Source organism: Zootoca vivipara, chromosome 6 (assembly GCF_965207765.1).
Source record: "Zootoca vivipara chromosome 6, rZooViv2.hap1.1, whole genome shotgun sequence".
Classification (NCBI taxonomy): domain Eukaryota; kingdom Metazoa; phylum Chordata; class Lepidosauria; order Squamata; family Lacertidae; genus Zootoca; species Zootoca vivipara.
The window spans coordinates 21,458,304-21,480,272 of NC_142589.1; the positions used below are offsets into that span (position 1 = coordinate 21,458,304).

The window sequence follows — 21,969 nt, forward strand, 5'->3', positions numbered from 1 at the left end:
GTGTGTTCAGAATACGGTTTGGTGCTTTCAAGTGACTCTTAATGATAAATTGATGGTGGCGGTGCAGTGCAATTCGGAGCCAAATCTCACACTGTTAAATTTCCATTTTGTTGGATTGAGCTCAGTGCCCCTGCCCTTCACGCAATGTAGAACTGAATTTGTGGAACTCACAGACACAAGATGTGGTGGCCGCTCAGATGGCTTTAACAGGAGATTACGATGGAGAGGTCTAAATAGAGCCTCCAAGTTCAGAGGCAGTATACCTGCAAATACCAGTTAACTTTGGGACAAAGAACAGAGGAGGCAGTTGCCTTCACGCCCTGCTCGTGGACTCTGAAGGTGTGTGGACGGCCGCCAAAGGAGAGAGGACTATGTGGATTACATGGACCTCTGTTTTGATGTAGCAGAGCAGGAGAAGCATGGTGACCTTGCGATGTGGTTGGACTCCCATCTCCCATCAAGGATGTTGGGAGCTGCAGTGTAAAAACATACAGAGGGCACCCCATTGGCTATCCCATCTTGGCTCTGAGGCTCCCAGGGATATGTTCTCAACCAGCGCTCTTTATAATTTGTACATTCATTTATTTGCACGTGCCTTTTATGCAAACTACTACGCTCTTAATTAAAGGCTGGGACTTAGCTGACATTGCCATGTGCTCTTAGGTATTGGGTGGCTGTGTCCTGTGCTTCAGTTTTTTTGTTTTTCTTTCAGCAGCAATGAGGATTAGCAACTTAATTTCCCCACAAAACCAAAGATTCCCAGAACTTGCGTTTGCTGGTGAGCAGTCTCCCATTATGTCAACCCTGCACATTTTCAGCTGTCCTGGTTATTGCTGTAGATGTCAGGAAAGGGTGCTGGTAACTGGCAGAGAGTTGCACAGATCCAGCAAAGTTCAAAACGCCAAGTCCTGATTCTGTGCAGGTCCGTGGGGAGGTCCTTGTGCATTACGGGCATCTTTAGCGTGAATCGGAAGCTTCCCTGGAACGGTTTATGTCCTCTTGACTCGCGGGAGGGCGCACAGCATTTCAAAGAGCAGATTTGCTCCCAGGAGTGCTGTGTTACCTGTGTAAGCAAAAGGAGCAGATAGCCAAATTGAGGAATTTGTTCCCTCTCTCAACCCTTGGCTGATATGGAGAGAGCAATCAGCTGACTGACTACCCTTCAGGGTAGCCAGAGAAGCGAGCCACTGTGGTGTTTCCCCCATTTAAGCCTCAGTTCTCCAGTCCATAAAATGGGGCTTGTAGTGTCTTACTTTCTTGGATGTGCTGTGAGAGAGACTTCACAGAGTTCAGACATTGCTCTTGCGGCCAATATGAGGGGAATCAAGAGCCCCCATTAAGGTTGTTGCTAAAGCATCAGATGTCAAGATACACCACTTACCGGAAGCATCATACATCGGTGCCACTTCAACAAGGTCACCCCCAACGATATTCAGACCTTGGCAGCCACGAATAATCTCCAGAGCCTGTTTGAAAATCAAGAGAAGGCAAGTGGGTCAAGGACAGGGAGAAGCTCTAGAATTAAATGACTTAAATGAGTGGAGGGAAAATGCATTTTGTAGTCTGGCCCAGGAGCTGAATGCGGCCCTTCAAGCTCATCTCTCCGGCCCTCGGGAGTCTCTTCAGTCTATGCTACACCCCCTCTAGCCAAGCTTTGCCCCTCTGCCCCTGTTTTGCACACTCCAGGAATGTTTTTACCAGGCTGCGACATGCCCCTGAATCTTGATAATGCCTCTTGCTTGCCTACAAAGGTAAGATTTATATTTGTTGTTTGCTTCATCCCTTTCTGACTCTGGTGCCGTCTGCCACCAGCACATGGCCTCTAAAAGATTATCCAGGAGGGAATGTGGCCCTTTTTCTGGAGAAGATTCCTCGCCCCTTTTACAGAAGGAGGTCTTTGCATACCAGGGATCCAACCAGATTGAAAAATAGGCACAAATGCCCACAACTGAACGGACTGATGCAACTGGTGACCTCTGAGTCAAAAGAAGGTAAAGCAAAGTCTGCAGTTACTAAGGCCCTCCTGTGTCGCTGGACTAAGCTCCAAGCAGCGTAGCCAATGATCAGGGATGATGGGAATTGTCAGTCCAGCAACATCTGGAGGGCCGCAGGGTCCCCACTTTTGTTTCAGACCCAGCTCGACCCTTATCAACCAAAGCAATGCAACAAACGTCTTGCTTAGACCTGCACTGCTTGCATTTCTGAACATTTCTTTTACCTGTGAAGGAGTCAGGCCAGCAATCTCGGGTGTCCCAGTGCCAGGGGCATACGCAGGGTCTATTCCATCGATGTCAAAGCTGATATAAATGGGCTTGTCTCCCATCTGCTTTCTCACCTCTGCCATCAAAGGGACTAGTGACTTCATCCAACAGTCTTCTGCTAGCACCACCCGGAAACCCTGTTAAAACACAGACGAATGCTTTGAAATGGAGAATCCCAGGCCTAAAGAGTGCCATCATACCGACAAGGTATCTAGTTTTGCAGCTGTGCAGGTATAGATCTTCTCTCTGGCCCCACAGCCAACACCTGACAAGTGTTCTCCTATGAAAAGAAACAGAGGAAGGTGCCTCCCCTGATTTTCTTGTCCTTTCAAGACTGTAAACAAGGCTGTGTAGATGCAGAAAAGGGAGAGAACTGATACAGAATAAACCAGCTTCCTTAAAACCCTAGAGTGATCAAGTTTCTAGTCCTCATCGAGATAGGCTTAAAAGTGTGTGAGCAATGCCTGGTAAACTTTAGAGAGCCGGAAGGAAGAATCCAAGTGAGATTCTCCATGCCTGAAGATGGTGTTGTATTGTCTAGTGACTAGTAATAGCAGGGAAACAGGATAGAAAATGCGCATGTTCTCCCACAATTGATCCAAGTTGCAGAATCTGGCTTCCTGGGTACAGAATATGGGTAGCCTGGGTGCATATTTTTAAATATTTCAGCATGCACAGAGTATGCAGGCCTGGTTTTCTTTTTTACTGTATTTCATACAGTGAACCAATGTGTGGTAAGGGTTAGTGTGTTGGATTAAGACCTGGGAGACAAAAGGTTCAAACCACTACTCAGTCATGAAGCTCACTGGGTGACCTTGAGCCAGTCTCTCTCTCTCTCAGCTTTACCTAACTTGCAAGGTTGTTGTGAGGAGGGAGCTGAAAGACTGTGAGGACCTGAAGCTCTTTGGAGGAAAGGTGGGATATAAATAAGCAGTGTATATTTGTGATTTATTTTTAGGTGCATAATAACGAATGAGTGACACTACATATGAATAGTATTGGGCAGGCATAATATTAGAAGTTTGACATGGTCTGATGTGATGGATTGGTTGGACGAAGAGGAATGGTGGGAGGAACCAGCTGGGGGACCCCCAAGAGAAGAAGGTTCAGAGCCTGGGGACTGATTGTGGGACGACAATGAGTGGTCAGAGGGAGAAGAGGAAGATGACAGGGAAGAGGAGGTGTTGGAAGTTGAAGAGATAACAGGACTCAGTGAGCAGGAAGAGTCTATGGCAGAGAGAAGTCCAGAATCAGAGGCAGAAACTGAAGCAGGAGAGGAGGGACGCCAAGAAGCAGAGATGGGTCAGGCTTGTGAAGAGCCACAGGCATCTCTCTTACTGGCCACAGCAAGCTCCCCTCCTTGCTGGTCTCCCAGGACCAGAAGAGGCATGAAAAGGGCAGAGGAGAGCATGCAGGCACAGTCTCCAATTGCTTGAGGAAAACCCTGGAGAGGAGGAGACATAGACTGCTGGGGGGAGGCAGGGACCTTTAGTCTTGGCAACTGCTTCATGGGGGCCAGACCTACTGGAGATGAGCTTCAGTGCTCATTAGGCCTTTGCAGATCCTGTTTTGCTAATGAAGAGCTAATTCAAAACTTGTTCGCTGTGATCTACTGCTGGCTCGCTCCTGCCATCTTACCTGGTCTCGGCAATACTTGTAAGGGTCCTGAGTGTAGGAGGAGCCTCTGATTCCAATCTGAACGACCCGTTTGCAGTCCAGGAGCCCCTCGTCCACACAGCGCCGGAACGGTGTCCCATGGTAGATCTTCTCCCCCAACGCTTGGTCTCCGGTGTCCGTGTGGGCGTCTACATGTACCAGCCCCACAGGGCCGTGCCTGCAGAAGGAAGGAGAGATGCTAAGGGAGCAAGATGGCATGACTTGACCACTACAGAGATGGCAGGAAAGCTTTTTTCTACCCTGAGGGCCACATGCCCATCTGCCAAGGGCTGCATGCTGGTGATGGGCGGGGCCAGAGACAAAGGCAGGCGGAGCAACAGATGCAAATCACGCTTTTTGTACAGGAGGCTAGTTTGTACATGCACACCCTATGCCCCTCCCTACCCTCTGCCCACAGGGTTGGCAGAAGCTGCCTGACACTGTTGGTGCAGTTTCTCAATTTAGACTCACTTTTCTGCCACGGCTTGCAAGATGGGGTATGTGATCGTGTGGTCTCCACCTGCAAGGACAGATCATATGGTTGATGGTGAGATTGCGCCTCCTCCCTCTTCTCTCTATACATCCTCTAATGTTATTTTAACCACTGGCTAGCCAGTACATATATTAAGATTGCATGTGTTTGGGAAGCTCTGTCCTTGGTGTCGCCAGGATAAGATCTAGTTCTTTAGGCAGAATGAGACAGCTGGCTCAGGCGGCAGGTGCTACTTTTGGGGGGGGGGGTTCTGACCTCTTTTTTGCTTTGGGATCTTTGGAACTCCTTGCCACATCAACACATGGTGATTAGATTTCTGGAATACTACCGACCAGAAGATTGCCAAGGGGCACCACAGCACCCCCGATTTAGCCGCTTCTTTGCGATCAGCGCTATTGCAGCCCCAGGCTGCTTGGCAACATCCTTACCCAGTGTGAGGGGCACGCAGCTCCATGCCACTATCTTTTGAAAGGCCTCTCGGATTTGTCGGCAGCTGTCCTTCAGGTTATACAGGTTGACATTCACATCTCCAATGTCGGCTGCCACAAGAGAATGGTATGGATCTGCCCCAGTGCTTGGATTGAACAATCTCACCATTGAAGATTCGGCCCGGATGTGGCGAGGACCAAACCTGAGGTGGAAAAAAGCAATCTCTGTGTTTGTAGTGCTCAGCCTCCCTGAGTTCGAACATGCAACCTTGGCGTTTTCAGCACCACACGCTAACCAACTGAGCTAACCATTGTTTCTCTGTGTAAAATGTTCCTCATTTGTCACAGCTGCAGAGAAATGTTGAATATATGACTTCCCCATGGTCTGAGGCTGGCAGAAGGTCTACCAAAGGCCTTTGCAGCTGAAACAGCTCCACTTCAGGAGGTGGTCCTTGCCGTTGAGAGCCAATTCATGCAACTTGCCCCTTTGAACTTGCAGGATGTCAAACAGGATTTTCCAAACTAAGGAACTTCTTCCTGCTTGCAGTGAGAACTTAACTTGGCCCAGAAATGGAAGACACTACAGGATTAATTGTAGCACAAAAGCATGTGGACTGACTCTGGCAACTGCAGAGCTAATAGCTCACAAATTACACGTTTCCAAGGATAAGGAAGAACCGGACCATTTCTGTGCTGTTTGGTGAGATTTTATTTATGTGTCCAATCTATATAAACAAAATTCTCTTCCCCCACCAAACTGGATAATTTGGCTTTCACAATGTGTTTTGCTGCTTTTATTTTTCTACATTATCTGCTCTGTATTTATTTGGAAAATACAACCTCTGTACTGCTCCTATGTTATGCTTTATAACTTCGTTTTGTTGTTGATTTGTTGTAATTTTGATTTTACATTAGGAAAACACTAAGAAAATTAGAAGAAAGCCAATTTGATTCCATTTCAAGTTTCAAATAGGGTTGAGGATCAGAATTTGATATTGAAGGGTGGGGTTTGGTCTGCTCAAAATACCTCATCTTTTAACAGATGAGTCCCGATTTCACTTTTGAGGCCCATCACAAGCCACCTAACACAATACCAACACCTTCTTTTGCATGTGCACACACACATTGCTGTATGTGTAGTCTCTGTACAAACGTCTTCATGTTTTCAGAAAAACCCACACATAACAGTAGATTTCCCAATGCATCACATCACTTTTGTTTCCAAAGCACGGAGGCCAGGTTGTTCAAACTCCAAGGAGAATTTTGGAGAAACAGGCCCAGGGTTGTTTCATTTCAGTGCTAAGACTCTTAGTCAGGCCTGGACTTTTGAACTTTGATTGTTGACGCAGTTAGGTAATTTCTGGTTTTTAATGGGTCTTATGAAACCTCGCCCCTTTCGATGGTCATGCGCATGTGTCAAAATGTGTGAATGTTCTGCTACTTTGGGGGACCCTCCTGCTCATTCTGCAGATTTGGGGAACCCTGGGTGACTACCCTCCAAAGTCCTACCCTAACAGCACTGCTGTGTGGCCGCCCTCCACCCTAGTTTGTGACACAGTATTCAATCCCTTCCCTTCCCAAAGCAAACCCACTCACCTGGCCCCAGGACGGTTGGAGGTCCCCGTGTCAAGAGGGACCCCCACAAAAGCCACGTCCAGACCCTCTGCTGAATTCCGGATGGGCAGCTTGAACATGGAGCAGATCCCCACGGGTCTGGCCACGAACTCCGCACTGGGCGGCACATTGGAGCGGGCATCGGAGAGAAGGCGACGAGGGAGAAAACTCTCGGTGTAGAAACTTTCAAAGAAGGAACCGCGGGGAGTTCTGGGCAGGGAGCCAGGCCGGCCTGGGTTAGCCCTGCTGTTGCTGCTGAGCTGCTGAGAGCGACATGTGCCTGTCGGGAATGTTCTGCAGGACACCTGCTTGCCAACGGTGAGGCTGTTTTGACACGCCTTCCCCTGCAATAGGGCTTTGCGCCCCAAGGAACAGAAGATCTCCATGCTGAACCCACCAAGACAGGATACAGCTGGTAGCTTTAAAGGTTTCCAGGAGAGATACTCCCCCCCATAACATGCACAGCCAGTGGGCCTGCCTCTCTGCCTCCTCCCTTGATGGGTTCAAAGGGCACAAATGAGACACAGAAGCCTGAGAAGCCTCTGCAGCCAGTGAGACGTTTTTTCTCACTAGGTGGCACTGTCTCATTTCCAGCTGGGATTTCAAAAGTTTTTTTCCAGGGTGGAGAGGAGAGACGGTGGTTTTTACCATGCCCAGTATGTGTGTTTTAGAGTTGATGACTTATTTCCACCAGAAAGCCTTAGTTGCTTAAGAGCTGTTTAAGTTCAGCAACACAACCACCTTTCCTTAAAGTGGGGGCATTATGCCAGCTTCTACTGATCTTTTATTTCTTTCTAGCCAATTCCCTCCCACTCAAAAAAATAAATAAATTCCTTGTTCTTTAGAAAGAAGCTGTCTGGCCATAGATCAGAAACCTATTTTTAAGGGAGGCAAACAAAGTGGTCCACATAGGGCAATCACACCCATTGGTCCCCATCCTACCTGCAGCTTTCTAACCTTCACTTGATGCTGAAACGTCCCTTGTTAAGAGGGATTCACTCTTCAAACTGGCAGTGGACAACATGCAAAAGGGTCAGACAGCAGGTGATGGGAATGATGGGAGGCAGAAGACATTGGCACAGAACCCCCAATCTCCTGCTCCTGCCCTTTTAAGCATTCTGTTGCCAGGCACTGTTCTGGGTTTTGACCCTTAAAACCTTAACAGGTTTCAGTAGGGAAGGAGAGAGAGAGAAGAGAGGGCTCTCTTGCACCTTTTAATCAAGTAGACAAAGGAATGTCTGCGTGTCTAAGTAAGAAATGGCCTTAAGGACTTGACTTGTTTTAAAACAAAAGCTGAGATTCTTGGAAGGCTGAGTATTGCTACAAAGGATTAAAATATATGCTTATGCAGCTTTGTTGTGGAAAGTACACAGGTGTGCAATTAGTATCTGAAAGAATCCATCCAAACTTTTTGAGACCCTCATTCTTTCAGGACGGCTGTTCAGAATGGGGATGCCTGTCACATACTCCCTGGAATCTTCCCTCCTTTAGTGCTACAATGGTGCAGAACAAAAAACAGAATGTCCAAATACTCTTTTAGTGTTTAAGAAACACACACTTTATTTCACCAAAAGGTAACCTAATTCACTCTCCCAACTAGCAACAAACACCTCAACAGCTACCAAGTCCAACTAAAGTAATTAAGAATGCTCAACACAGGCTAACTGTTAACACCCCAAAGTCATTCAGTTGAACATCAACATTTATTCATTTTGCCAAATGAGAGGTGGCTCAGTTAGCCTACTGTGATGCCAAAGCTTAGGTAGACACTTCTCTCCCCCAACCCAGCCCTTTTACCTCTCCTCTTGTTCATCATATGAAGAGGGAATAATCCAGGGACTCTTGCACCCTCCAGTTGGGGTTTGCACAATTCATGGGAATTGTTTTATAGTTGCAGATGTCATGTGAACCAGCCCCCCAGTTTTTAAGTCTTAAAATAGTCTCCGAAAGTATATCTGGCAGATCACTGTGATAGTTGCTTTCTAGAAATCAACTGCATGGAGTGGTTTGGGATTCCATCAACTTCCTTTCTAGTATTGATATATAAATATATAGAAGTCCTGTGCCACTAAAGCATCCTTTAAACTGCTTGGCCTGGTCGCTATGAATGATCAGGAATTCCATGCAGGCAAACATGTGGAATCCTTGATAGGCAAGTGATTGGGATGGCAAAGCAAGGACTGAATTTTTTGTTGCCAGCCGGATCATCAAAGTAGTGTGATGCTTCTCTTTTTTAATATAAAGAAAAGAATCACACTCAGAATTTTTGGATGTCTTAAATGCAAATGACCCTTCACTGCTCCTACCCAAATTAGCAAAAAAAAATATGGAAGTACTCCAGTCCAAATGGAAGGTGCTTTCTCCTCCTGATTCAAAGCCCTCCTTTCACTTTGCTTCCCTAAAACATTCTTGTCCTTCACAGAGACTCCCCATCCCCACTTATCTATAACAAGGATTAAGCATCTCTGGGCCTCCAGCTGTTGCTGGACTGCAGCTCCCAACACCCCCTGACCACTGGCCAAATGTTGCAGCCTCCAACATCCTCGGGGGGGGGGGCACAGGTGAGCCGCCCATTATTTAGAAGATTACATCCTACCTTTCAATCTCAAGGTGATTTACAATAGAGTATAATATACACCAACATATATACTCAAACCCCAAATCTATGCCACCAGTGGCTCTTAGGCAGGGTGTGTGCTTCCCTTCAGCTCTACATTAACAAAATATACAGCTGTTCTTTTTTTGCTGGCCAAATGCAATGACCACATCAGGTTTGTTTAGGGTTTGTTTGTTTTTCAGCAGACTACCTTTGCAATGAGAACACTCCAATCCCTCAAAAGTGCTTCTTACCTACAGTATTTTTTTCCCTGCAAGGAAGCAGTAGCTTAGCCAGTTTAAATGCTTTTAGTGGAACATCAGAGGAAACGGCAACAACGGCTGTGAGCAGATCTGAGCCCATCACAACACTATGCTCCTCCAAGAGTGGAGCAAGGCAGCTGCCTCAAAGAGATCTTCATACTCCAGGTTTGCCAAAAAGCACCTCTTCAGTGTTGTTTCGACTTTGCTCCCATCTCCAAAGCGGTCTGTCAGTAAGGTGGCGAGTGATTGGTGAAGAAGCCAGCCAACCATCTTGGCGGGTCTCAGGTCCTCCAGGCTGAGAGTATCACCACCCCAGAGACTCAGGTGGAGGACGTTGGCTGCAACGCGTGCAGAGAGCCTCTGAAATAGGAAAGGAGGTTGGGAAAGTCAAAGGCACGGCAGAGTTTGCCTTACCAACCTGATTCAGGCAAGCACCTCTGGTGTGCCTTTCTCTGGTTTCTGTTTGCAAACTTCCCCATTGGAATGAGGTACATTCTCTGGGGAAGGGGGAGAATTGTAGAAAGCACTCAAACACAGGCAAGGTGCTAGTGCATGCCGTTTGCGCCCAATCAACCCTGGTAAACCAGCAAATCCTGGCTTATCCGGATGTGTGAACACAGGCCATGCTGGGCTAACTAAACAAACAGTCTGACCTGGCCTAAGGCAGCTTCCTAAGTTTCCAGTTGTTTAAAATAAAATTTAAAAGTGTGCAATCTTCTGATCTGGGAAAGGTTTGTATAGTCAGCTTTGCACTCATTTGATACCAATTCTAAATCAAGCCTTCGGTGTCCTGGGCCCAGTCTTGTACAATGTTCTTCCAAGAGACTCAGTGGGTGTTCTCAATGTTAACTTTTGGACATTTGCTGAAAACCCTTTATGCTGCCTTTTCTACATCTTTTCTACTCTTAGATGGTGATCTGTGATTCTGGTGTGTGTGTGAGAGAGGGGGGGTTATATATTTATTTATTCCCCCCCCCCTTATTGTCATACACCACTTTGATATTTTTTCATGAAATTGGTGCATACTGTATATGTATTTACTTATTAAGAGCATGCCAGCTACCCCCATTCTTCCTGACAAAGATTCATGGGAGCGCCATATCCTCTATTATTGTATCAGCCACACCTGGCCCAATGACAGCCATTTGTCTAGACTGTACTCTCCTGCTCTCTTGTCTTGGTCAGAGGGTCTTTTGCAGGTTACTGGCTTCTGGGCTTGTATGGCCATTGCTAAGCAAGATGGGGGGAGGCATGGAAGCCATTGTGAAAAGAAGAGAGCAACTCTCACCTTGGCCGGATCCCTCCGAAGCAGCAATCCAACCAGCTTCCTCACTTCCAGGGGTACAGTTTCTGGCAAGGGTGGCAGGTCTTCATCTTGATAGCTCCTGCTTTCCAGAGCGGCTCCCCCTTTGCTGTAGAAGGGGTTATGGGCACCAAGGATCTCATATGCCATTGCCCCAACTGCCCATGTATCTGCTTTGCTGTAGTCTATCACAACCCCCGGGCCAGGGGTAGCAGTGACCACCTGTCAGGAAACAGATACAGAAAACAAGCCTTCAGACAAGGCCAGCCAAAACTTTGAATGCCTCCAAGCAGGTTTCTTTAAATGCAAATTGCTTGCTGTTGTTTGGAGGAGTGGCTGATAATTAATGGGATCAGGAGAGGCATGGAGGAGAGGTTTCCTCTCCCAGACTACAGTCCTGAAGAAAATCCCTCCTTTGAAGCTGGCATATACTTTTTGGTAAAATGCCACTTTTGGCACAGCAGGGGCAGAAGGGTATAACATTGCTTCTCAATGCCCGCTTTGATCGCATTAATTATCGGCCTAACCCAGAAGCTAACTGCATTTTTAAAATGTGCACATGTAGTGCAAAGTCACATCTAATTTGGAGTTCTTTTTAAAAAATACAAATTAATTTTAAAAAAAGAAAGGTTATACAAGATTCTTTAAAGGATAGGGTTATCAAATGGGATCGGGTGGCTATATATGTAGCCCATATACAATTATAGATCACTGTCAAACAAATACAGACGCAAAATAAAACCAAAATAAATAAACCGCAGGTGTGGAATGTGTGGAAGGTAGCGACTAAGACATAATGGGTAAAGTTACATAATACATTACATTAAAGTTACATTATAATAGGTAAACCCTATTATACCAAGGGGGGGGGGGAGAGAGAGGGGGGGGAGGGAGAGAGAGAGAGAGAGAGAGAGAGAGAGAATGAATTACCTCTGGTGCCATGAGGCAGCCGTTGCCCCCACGATCCACATACCAGCTGGTAAAAGGGAGTTTCAAGCCAATTGTTTTGTCGGCCAAACAGCAGCCAAAATCTGAGATGACCAGCCCTGGACACCCAGCTGCAAATGACGGCGAGGGAACAGAGTTACATTCTGAACAGACACACAGCAGCCCACCTTAGCACTCAGAATGGACAGCAGAAGCAAGTCGCTAGGGTTGTAACACCCCCTGGAAGGTCCCTTCAGGGGGTATATATGACACCACGTGTGAAGCAGGTTAAGACATGGCTTGTTTGATCAGCAGCACTACAAACACAGTGCTTTGCAAATGCTGGCAGCTGATTGGGGTTTCTGGGCACAACGCTATGCAAATATGAGCCACCTGACATCATTGTGACATCAGATTATTGACAGGTGGGCAACCCCATCAATCCGCCTGCCAAATGTGGCCCATGTGGGGTGGGGAGGATCTGGATCTGGAATTATTTCTCTGACCCAGGTGGGACAGGAAGTGGGGAGCCCGGGTGGAAGGCCAATCCCCCCGACTCCGGAATTGCGCAAAAAACGTCGGGGGAAGAGGCTGGGTCTCCCCAAGCTTCTTTGCTGGAAGAAAACGCGCCAAACTCCATTCGGAGGTACTGACACCTGACCGAAAGCATGTATATAGATCGCTCTGAGCACTGTAAATAATCAGCACTTAATAAAAGTCTAAAAGGACTATGCTGCGAGGAGTCGTTACTCTAGAGTAGCCGCATCAGCGCCTCTGACAATATGTATTTTCAGAAACTGAAAATAATGGAAAAGGTTGAGGTGCGGAGAGTTTACCCCCACCAAACAGTGCTATGCTCCCAATCTAATTCACCACCACCCTTCACCAAGTAAGCACACTCTCTGCATCAACCATTTTTAAAACTTCAGGAGATGCACAAGCACGGATTTCTGGTGCCACCTTTAGCTGCGTCCTTCGTTCAAGACCAAATCTTTCCCCTGCAGTTTCTGCCTCATCGTCGTGCTACAAAGTGTTTTTCAGAGGGAACAGAGCATGTGCTTCCACTGCGGACGTTAATTACTCTGCTCCGCTTGGCCTTACTTGTCTCCTGCCCACTTGAGTCTCAGTCAGGCTGAGAGTAATTAACATATCCAACGCCAGAAACTGACAGTGGGCCAAAAGCGCTCTGGGCTCTAGCAGAGCGTGAATTTGCCCTGGGATTACCTACTGCTTAATGGCACTGAGTTATTAGCCTATTTGTACTTTGGGACTTCAGAAATTGCTGCTGTGCAGCCAGGCGAACCACAGATGTCCAAAATCAGGGAGTTGGGAGAAAACCCATCGACCAATTTGCAACTGCGGGGCTGGAGGGCAGCCAATCTGGTCAGGCCATTTTGGGTGTTCCTGTTACCACTTTGCCTACATTTAGTTTTGAGACTGCAAGAATCCGTTCCTCTAGCCTAGTGCATTTCTGCCTGAGGCAGCTTAAGATCCTCAGTGGACAGAGAATGGGCTCTCCCCCACTCCATTTCCCCCATTTTTTACTGAAGTATTAGCTCAGTTGTAGAGCATCTGCTTTGCAAACATACATGAAAGTCCTAGGTTCAATCCCCAGCATCTCTGGGGAGAGACCCCAGTCGGAAATGCTGAAGAGCTGCTGGCAGCCAATGCAGCCATTATAGAGCTAGATGGAGCAAGGGAAAGACTCGTTCTAAGTCAGCTTCCTAGGCTCATTTGGAGCAGCCATCGCTGACTGGCAAAGCACTTGCTTCGCATGTCAAAGGTCTGTAGTTCAATCTTTGGCATCTCCATTTACAGACCTCTCTTGGCCTGAGACCCGACAGAGCCACTGCCAGTCAATACTGGCTCGACCCAATGGACCCAAAACATGGTCTGACTCAGCCAAAGGCAGCTTCCTGGGTTGCCTATAACCTAAGTGCAAGAAAGATACATCTTCTAAGCCGGGCAACACAGCAGCACGGAGACTAGTTGGAACATCCTGTGTGACATATAATGGGGAGTGTCCCTTCTAAGAGGGCACCTGCTATTATTGCTTATGACATTTATATACTGACATTCCAACCAAGTTCTCTGCATGATTTAATCATCACCCCAACCCTGTGAGGTAGCCTAGATGTGTGCCCCAGCAGCGATTCGAAGCTGGGTTTCCCCCATCCGAAGCGCTTTTTGTTAGTGATATGTGATGTTGAGCAGCTTGATGCCAGGCTTTACTACCACTGCTCTAGCATTTTGAAAATCTCTGTCTGTTTTCTCCATTCCAAGCACAATGATCCTGCTCATCACTTCTCCCTGACCAGATACACACACAGGTTTTGCAGCTGCACTACGTACCGGCATCAAACTCAACAAGGATGTTGTCAGACTTCAAATCCCTGTGAGCCACTCCGTGTCGAACAAGATGGTCCACCCCTTCCAGTAGCTGCAGGATCATCATGGTGCCCTGGTGGGCAGCTGGGCTCCTCTCGCAGAGATACTGGCGCAGCGTGCATGGGTAGCTGGATGGAGCAAGCAAGGAAGTGGCAGCTCATTAGTGGGGTCCCAGAAGCAACACCTAAATCTGGCTGAAAATGGGAACATTGCTTTCTCTTCATCCTTGGCGGTGCAGTGAAGTAAATATCATTTTCATGTGGGAATGAGCTTGTTTCTTGAAGTCCTAGATAGCACAGACATCTCCCATCCAACTCCTTGCTTGCTTGCTTTGGTGGTATAGGGCAACATGAGGAGCCCTGTTGGATCAGGCCAAAGACCCATCTAGTCCAGGCATCCATGGGAAGCCTGCAAGCAGGACCTGAGTAATTCCTGGGCCTACTTTCACTCACAATGTCACCATGGAATGGGAGATGGCCCTGGCATGATGGTGCTCATCAACAGCAGCAGAAAGCTTGAAAAAGCACGGGAAGGTGCCTTTGCTATGGAGTATTTGAAATAAATGCACCACATCACCAGAAAATTAAGTCAACTTTCACTAGCTAAAAGGTGTGGGCTGTTTTCTTCCCAAATATTCTCTCTCTCTCTCTCTCTCTCTCTCTCTCTCTCTCTCACACACACACACAGAGGGAGGGAGGGAGGGAGGGAGGGAGAGAAACTGTTGAAATGACTCCTGAAAATTATGGCTTGGAGCACTTAGCACCCTGCACCACCACACTGTCTCTTTCCTAGGACCTGTTTCTGGCTATCCTTGCTTTCTGCTTCTTGACCCATCTCCCAGCTTCAGCTTCAGCTCACTGTCTGGCCAGCTTCCTCCAAACCGCACCATAGCCTCATCCTTGATGGACCTGGACATGATGCGGAGCTAATTCTAGCTTTCCTCATTTTTTTTTTAAATCAAGTTTCTAGTTCTTGTGGGTTAAAAATGATGAAGGCATTAACTGTAGAAAGCTCCAGTGTATTGGGGTGATAGTGAAAGCGGATTCTCTTCCTTACCTTTCATCTTCCAGTCTTGCATCTTAACTAATCTTTTAACTATACCAGCCTTCCCCATCCTGTGGCCCAACAGATGTTGTTGGACTCCAACTCACACTTGCCCCAGCTAGCATGGTCAATGCTCAGGGATGATGAGAGCTCAGAAACCACATTTGCCACTCAATCACTGTTGTTGGGAGCAGAAGATCAACTTTTGTCACAAACCATGAAGGTTAGAAGCCAGGTGCACTTTGCAGCCATACAATCCATGGACCACCTTGCTTTCTCCCAACTTACTTTTTCATCACTAGGAAGAGTGTGCGGCTGTGCCCTATTCCAGAGGGATTCAGTGTGGAGGGCAGAACATCTGGATAGTCCACCGTTGCACCGGGAAGCAGTGGGACATGTGATGTGAATGCTCGAAGCACCTGGACTATATTTGGATGAGGTTTCAGCCTCTTCTTCCCGAAGACAAGTTGCCTATTTCAAGACAGTTTGTTACCACTTACAACAACTTATCATTGCTATTGCAGATTTAATTAACAAAATGAATTTGCAGTCTCTTTGTGGTGTGTTTTCTCACAACCCAGCAAAGTAGGCCATTATGTTTTCTGGGCCAGGGTAGAGGCTGCATTCAGCCCAGCTCTTCCATGGCCAGGTATATTTTTTTGTCAGATTGCTCCATTCTCTATAAAAATGTAGCAATTGTCCTATAATAGCCAAAGCATGGCTGAGCTATTGGGGGCTGTGCCTTGATCTTGGTTTGACATCCTTGTGGCTTTGACTAGTTTCAACCATATACTGGAAAAACAACCCCATGGGCTGCCTGACCAGAGGTTTGGAACTTTGCTCCTGGGCAGCAAAAAGGTGCCATTTATAACTACAAACAATATGTTTTAACTGTTGCATAACAACTGCTATTATTTCCACAAGGATAGTCATGTTATTGTTTTTGCTGCAATGAAGATTAAGAGTCTGTGGCATCTTAAACACTAAAATTATGGCATATAAGCTTTTGTGGACTTGAATCTGCTTTTTTAGATCCATTAACAGTTGCAGGAACACAGAGGGAATTGTAAGCAATAAGCTCAGAGGAAAAAGAAATGCTGGAAGCAAGAGGGTGCCAACTCAGAGCTAGAATTATTCAAAATAAGCACAGTGACAGCTTTACAATATCAGTGAGAGGTGATAAAGAAATCAACTTGGTAATGTTGAGTTAATTATCAACTATACTGTGACAGGAAACTATTGTCTCAATTCAGACTCCAAGACTAAAGCTGTGCTTATTTTGCATGCATTCTGAGATCTAAATGAATTGTCACTGTCTGCTTTTTTTTGCACCTCAATTCCCTCTGAACTTACAATTCCATCCCCAACCACGTATTCATATACCTGCAACTAAGAATAACAAGTAGACTCTAGTTCACAAAAGCTTGTGCCATAATACATTTGTTAGTTTTAAGGTGTCACACAACTTTGTTGTTGCTATTTCTAAGGTACCATAACAATTTGTGCTGCCTTTCAAATTTTCCAAGGCAACCTAGACAGGTCCCTGGCCGCTAGGAGCTTACAAAATAAAACCGACAATGAGGAAAGCAACAGAAGGGCACAATGAGTCAAGGATAGGGATAGTAGAACTGTTATTGCTGTTCATTATTGCTGTGCATGTTAAAAGAATAGGTCTGCACCCTGAGCAGCTTACAATCTTAATTAAGTTGCATGTACTTAAAACAGCCTTCCCCAAACTGGTGCCCTTGAGATGTGTAGGATTACAACTCCCATCAGCCCCAGCTCCCTCTCCTACATCATCAAATGTAGGGATATTAACAAATTATACCTGGGAGGAGTGATTGCACCAAATTCTCCAGATAAGGCCGAGCCGCTGGCTGGAACAAGCTCCTGTGACATGGAATTGAGGATACCTTCGCTTGAAGAACCAGCCTGCAAGAGCCCAAACATGATTCCTTTTCCTTGTGTTCAAATGAAGGCTGCCTCATCTAAATACTGCCTTAAAACAGAAAGCTGAGACTCATTGTAGTGGCTAAGACTGCAACCTTATACCAACTTGCCCGAGAGTGAGTCTCACGGAATTCTGAGACTTGCGTCTGAGTAGATATGCATAGAATCACTCTGCTGGTTACTGAGCCACTGGCTGGAATCTGTTTTGCCAGAAATATGCATGTCTACCCATTGAAGTATATACTGCACTGCAGCCTAAGTAACCTTTACAAGTCTCTCCCCACCCCGCACCCCTCTCTGAAATACTGTATTCCCTCATATGAACCTGACCGGGCTCTGAGATCTTCAAAGGAGGATGTCTGTCAGTCCCACCACCCTCACAGGCATGCTTGGTAGGGACATGGAAGAAGGCCTTCTCAGTGGCTGCTCCAGTCTTTGGAACTCCCTTCCTAAGGAAGTTTGACTGGCTCCTTCCTTGTTGTCCTTCCACCAGCAGGCTTTTGGGAACTGACTGTTTCTAAGGAAAGTGCTGGTGCTGTGATGTTATTATGGTAATTATCTGTATGTTTAAATATATTTATCTAGTTTTAATTCTATTAATATTTTTTTAATAACAGGATTTCTTCTATGTTTTAGCTGTTTCTATTTTATCTGTAACTTAGCTTGTGTTCCTGTCACAGAAAAAGCAGAATATAAATATAGTAATATATAATAATTTATTGGTTTTAGGGGAGCGATGTGTTTATGCTGGTTTTATTTAGAAAGTTATCATCAGTCCAATCTTACCTTATTTTACAATATAAAATATTAATTTTCCATTCAGTGCTCCAGCTCTGACTTTGTAAATTTCTTCTGCTGTCCAGACTCCTGCTTTACTAATATATGAATTTTCACTATTCCCTCTGTTCTCAAGATTCTGACACTCATATGTGTTTATACAGATATAAATATTTGTTTGCATATTTGGCTTTTAAATAAAAAAATGCTGAATTCAATTTCTGCCCCACCCATCCCCATTTTGATGCAGTGTATCATAAAAAGAAGGGACAAGGGGAAATCTGGAGATAGGACTACAAAATACGCAAGGTCCCAAACACCCTCCTTTCTTTAAAAAAAAAAAAATCCCTTAGCAAGATATGGTAAATATTTTGAAGCATAAAACAGCTTTTTAAAAGGAAGGGGGTTCCAATAATGGCAACAATGGTATTTATCTTTGGCTTTGATTCACATGTATTATCTCTGCTCTCCTCAACACAGCCCTATGAGGAAACCCAGTAATAACAATAATGAAGAGAGGATAGAAAATAATGGCTGGAAAGGGAGCTGTTAGGAGGCTTATTTTCAAATTAATTGTAGGAGGGCTTTTAATGAGGCCCAGAACTCACACAAGTTCCAAACTCATCAGGAACACATTAGTGGTATAAGATGTGAACAGCACACAATTGTGCCGATTTTAATTCAGTACACCTGTATTTCCAGTTCCCATCACCTGCAAGAATTTCTCTCAAACATGGTTACTTTTTAAACTACATTGTGGGCAGGGAAAAGAAATGATAACCCAGGTGCCAATCTACTTGTGCCCTAGCTGTTGAGTTTTACCGAAGTTAGTTTCTGCATCATCTCTGATACTGCGTTTCTAATTTGTTTTTATTTTCTTTTAATCTGCCGACCCATCCCCATTCAGTGGGTTGGTCCAGGAGTAATGCCAAACTGTGGTTTCTGGTACAACATGAATGAGCCTCAGGTTCACACAAACACACAATCCCTTGTGCATGGGGAATACCTACTTATTTACTACAAGGGAGGACACAGGAAAGAGCCTTTCAGTCATTCTGGAACTGAAGAACGACGACTGAAATGACATCAGGTGGACTGGAACTAGAATGCTTATGCCCACTGCCCTTGCTCACGTATTTTAATTTAATTTTACTATTTATACCCTGCCCATCTGACTGGGTTTCCCCAGCCACTCTGGGCAGTTCCCAACAAAATATTAACACCACGATAAAACCTCAAACATTAAAAACTTCCCTGTACAGGGCTGCCTTCAGACGTCTTCTAACAGTCATATTTACTGAACCCTGATGTAGAAAGCTTTAAGACAGAAAATCCCCCGGTTCTCGTCAAACCGGGGTTTGCTGTGTTGTCTAGTTTGCATGGTTTGGGCAACACAGCAAAGTATGTTTTGCCAAGAATACGGAATGAAGGGAGGGAATCTGAACAAGTATGGTGAAGGGATGGAAGAAGGAGTGCACAGGCAGAGTAAGGATTGGCCACTGTGGTTTGGCATGATGTTCCTCAAAGGTTTTAAAAGATTTCTTTAAAAGCCAACACTGCAGGAAAACGAAGAAAGCACTCCATTTCCACCACTACCGCACACTGCATTTTCTGATGCTGCTGCTTGTGATCACAGTAAGAGCTGCATTACTCAGGCAGAACTGTTGCTTTGTTCCCAAACAAGCTGTTCATTATGCTTTTCTTCTCCCCAGAAACCTATCACACCTTTCAGAAGAAATAATTGACACCACAGTAGCAACTGCTGAATGTTGGGTTGACATTTGGCTCTTGCAGGACATGTTTTAGATTAACGTCAATTACTGCTCCACTGGACTGCGCAGGAACAATTCGAGGTTTCAATGCACTTTCCTTCAACACCTGAGGAGCAAACCAAACACAGGATCCTCACCGAAATGTTCCACATCATCTTGATTGCCAGCGGGAAGCCAGTTCTCCAACAACCAACTTCGCAGATCTTTCCCCCTCCAGTCTGGGCATCTGAACCATCACAATGATCAAAATCATCAGCTTTTGGCTCCGAGCTTGCTTTGTGAGCCATGGCAAAAGGGGTTGTTGCTTCATACACAGCTGCGCTGCAGCCTTTGCCAATAGATCGTCCAATGGAATATTCTTCCAGTTTGAAGCCTTGCTGGCGGAATAAGCCCAGGGGCTCTTTCTGAGGTTTGTTCCTGTGGATAAATATTGTCTGGATGGGGGAAAACAACAACAAAAGAGAAAATACAAATCGTAATATTATGCTTATAATAACGGTGCTTTTCAGCCAGCTCCAAGCAGCTCCCGCAGAAGGAAAGGTGAGACAATGCAGCTGCATTTGGAATACTGTGTACAGTTCTAGTTGCCTCACCTTAAGAAAGGTAAGAGTTGGAAGTGGTTCAGAAAAGGGCAACCAAAAGGATGGAGTCTCTCCCCTATGAGGAAATATTGCAGCTTTGGGGACTTTTTGACTTGGAGAAAAGGCGAGTAAGAGGAGACATATGATAGAAGTTTATAAAATTATGCACAGTGTGGAGAAAGCGACAGAGAAGCACTATAAATTGTGGACCCCCCCCAAAAAAAACCCTCTGAGATTAGTGTCCGACTGAGGATCTGGGAGGCATGGATTCAAATTCCTTTTCAAGCCGCAAACTCCAATGGAGGAGACTGCCTCTCAACCTAACCTACCCCACCCCCAAGGTGGTTCTTGGGATTAAAAGAAGAGACGCGAAGGACCATGTATGGCACCTTCAGCTCCTTGGAGAAAAAGAGGGGCGTATAAATGCAATCTACTGTGTTATTGTTGTTGTTGTTTACTAAATTTGTTAGTCGCTTTATCTTGCCCAAAGCGATTTCCAACCAACCAATCACCTTAAACTCTATGGAAGGAAGTGTGGGACGGGGTTGGTATGGGAATATAGTAACAAATAGAAACGTCCCAAATCTATGCTGAAGGCCGCCGCCCCCGTTGCCATGGTAACGAGGTCTAGCCCGCTTACCTGGATGCCCTTACAGGCCTCGCTCGCCTGCCTCTGCTCGGCCAGCGCCGGCTCCAGAAGCGCCAGCCCGAGGCCGAACGCCAGCCCGAGGCGGCGGGGCCCGAGGGGGACCCGCGGCGCCATTTGCCGGAACAACAGCAGACCCGGCGATGGAGGCCCGCCGGTCAGGCCCAGCCGGGCCGCGGCCTCGCGCAGGAAGCCCGGGCGGGCCGGCGGCGGCTGCTGCGGGCGGCGGGCGAGAAGGGCGGCCGGCTTCGGCGGAGCAGGAGGGGGAGGCGCTCCCCCGAGCCAGCGCCACAGCAGGCCCCGGCCAAGCCGCGCGCCCCTTCCCAGCGCCTGCCGAAGCGCCATCTTCGCCCCGCTGCCCAAGACGCCCGGCCCGGGGCTGCTCCTGCTGCCGCCGCTGCCCTTCGCCTCGTCCTCGCGGTGGTTGTTGTTGCTGCTGCTGCTGCCGGGACTGTGACGCCGCAGAGGCGGGGCTGCGGCGCGACCGGGAGGGCCTGTTTAATCTTAGGCCGTGGTGGAAGGGAAAGGGGGCAAGGCTGCCCTCGGGCATGTACAGAGTGCTGCCTGCGTTCCACATCGGTATATTTCGAGTATCTTTCCTATTGCTGTTATTATTTTGAAATCAAAACGTGCGGCTTTAATCTTCCTGCTATTATGTGGTTTGTTCTTATCTAATAATATTAATAAATAATAATAATTATTAATAAAATGATGATAATAATTTAAATAAATAAATAAAATAAGTAATTAACCAATTATTATATTTAAACTTATAAACTTATAAGTTTGGTTTTTTGTATAATTTGTATAATTTTGATTTGCATTTGTGTTATATTGATTCGTATTGATTTGTATTGATTTATGTTGAGTTATGTTGATTTTATAGTTAATATGTTTAATATTAAATAAAGTATTTTTTTTTAAAAAAAGAAGAAATTCGGTGCAAAGAAAAAATATTATATTATTTATTATTACTATTTAACCATTTTTATTTATGTAAATTAATAATAATATAATTAATAAACATTTATAATATACTTAATAATAATAATTTAGATAAATAAAAATAAATAAGTTTTTATAGTATATATTATTACTATTTAACTATATTTATTTATTTATAATAATAATAATAATAATATACATACAACCCACCCTATACCTGGAGGTCTCAGAGTGGTTCACAGAACAAAATCAAAATATAAAACCACAAAATATATAATCAAAATAAAAACAATAACCCCAACACACACACACACCCAAAAAACCC

The 21,969-nt window shown here is 45.7% G+C and overlaps 2 protein-coding genes across 2 annotated transcripts; both read right to left on the reverse strand.

Moving 5' to 3' along the window:
• Positions 1-561: 561 nt before the first annotated feature.
• Positions 562-6,958, reverse strand: AGMAT (agmatinase (putative)). The gene is made up of 7 exons (XM_035117442.3): positions 6,435-6,958; positions 4,839-5,041; positions 4,389-4,437; positions 3,900-4,095; positions 2,219-2,398; positions 1,382-1,466; positions 562-1,063 (listed from the first exon to the last, which is right to left on the reverse strand). The coding sequence occupies exons 1-7, from the start codon at positions 6,836-6,838 to the stop codon at positions 990-992; spliced, it is 1,191 nt and encodes a 396-aa protein (XP_034973333.2). The 5' UTR covers positions 6,839-6,958; the 3' UTR covers positions 562-989.
• A 1,025-nt stretch (positions 6,959-7,983) lies between these two features.
• PINK1 (PTEN induced kinase 1) lies at positions 7,984-21,291 on the reverse strand. Its single transcript, XM_035117441.3, has 8 exons — positions 20,694-21,291; positions 19,610-19,906; positions 16,802-16,905; positions 15,262-15,444; positions 13,894-14,057; positions 11,545-11,672; positions 10,600-10,836; positions 7,984-9,671 (listed from the first exon to the last, which is right to left on the reverse strand). The coding sequence occupies exons 1-8, from the start codon at positions 21,042-21,044 to the stop codon at positions 9,411-9,413; spliced, it is 1,725 nt and encodes a 574-aa protein (XP_034973332.2). The 5' UTR covers positions 21,045-21,291; the 3' UTR covers positions 7,984-9,410.
• Between the last annotated feature and the right edge of the window lie 678 nt (positions 21,292-21,969).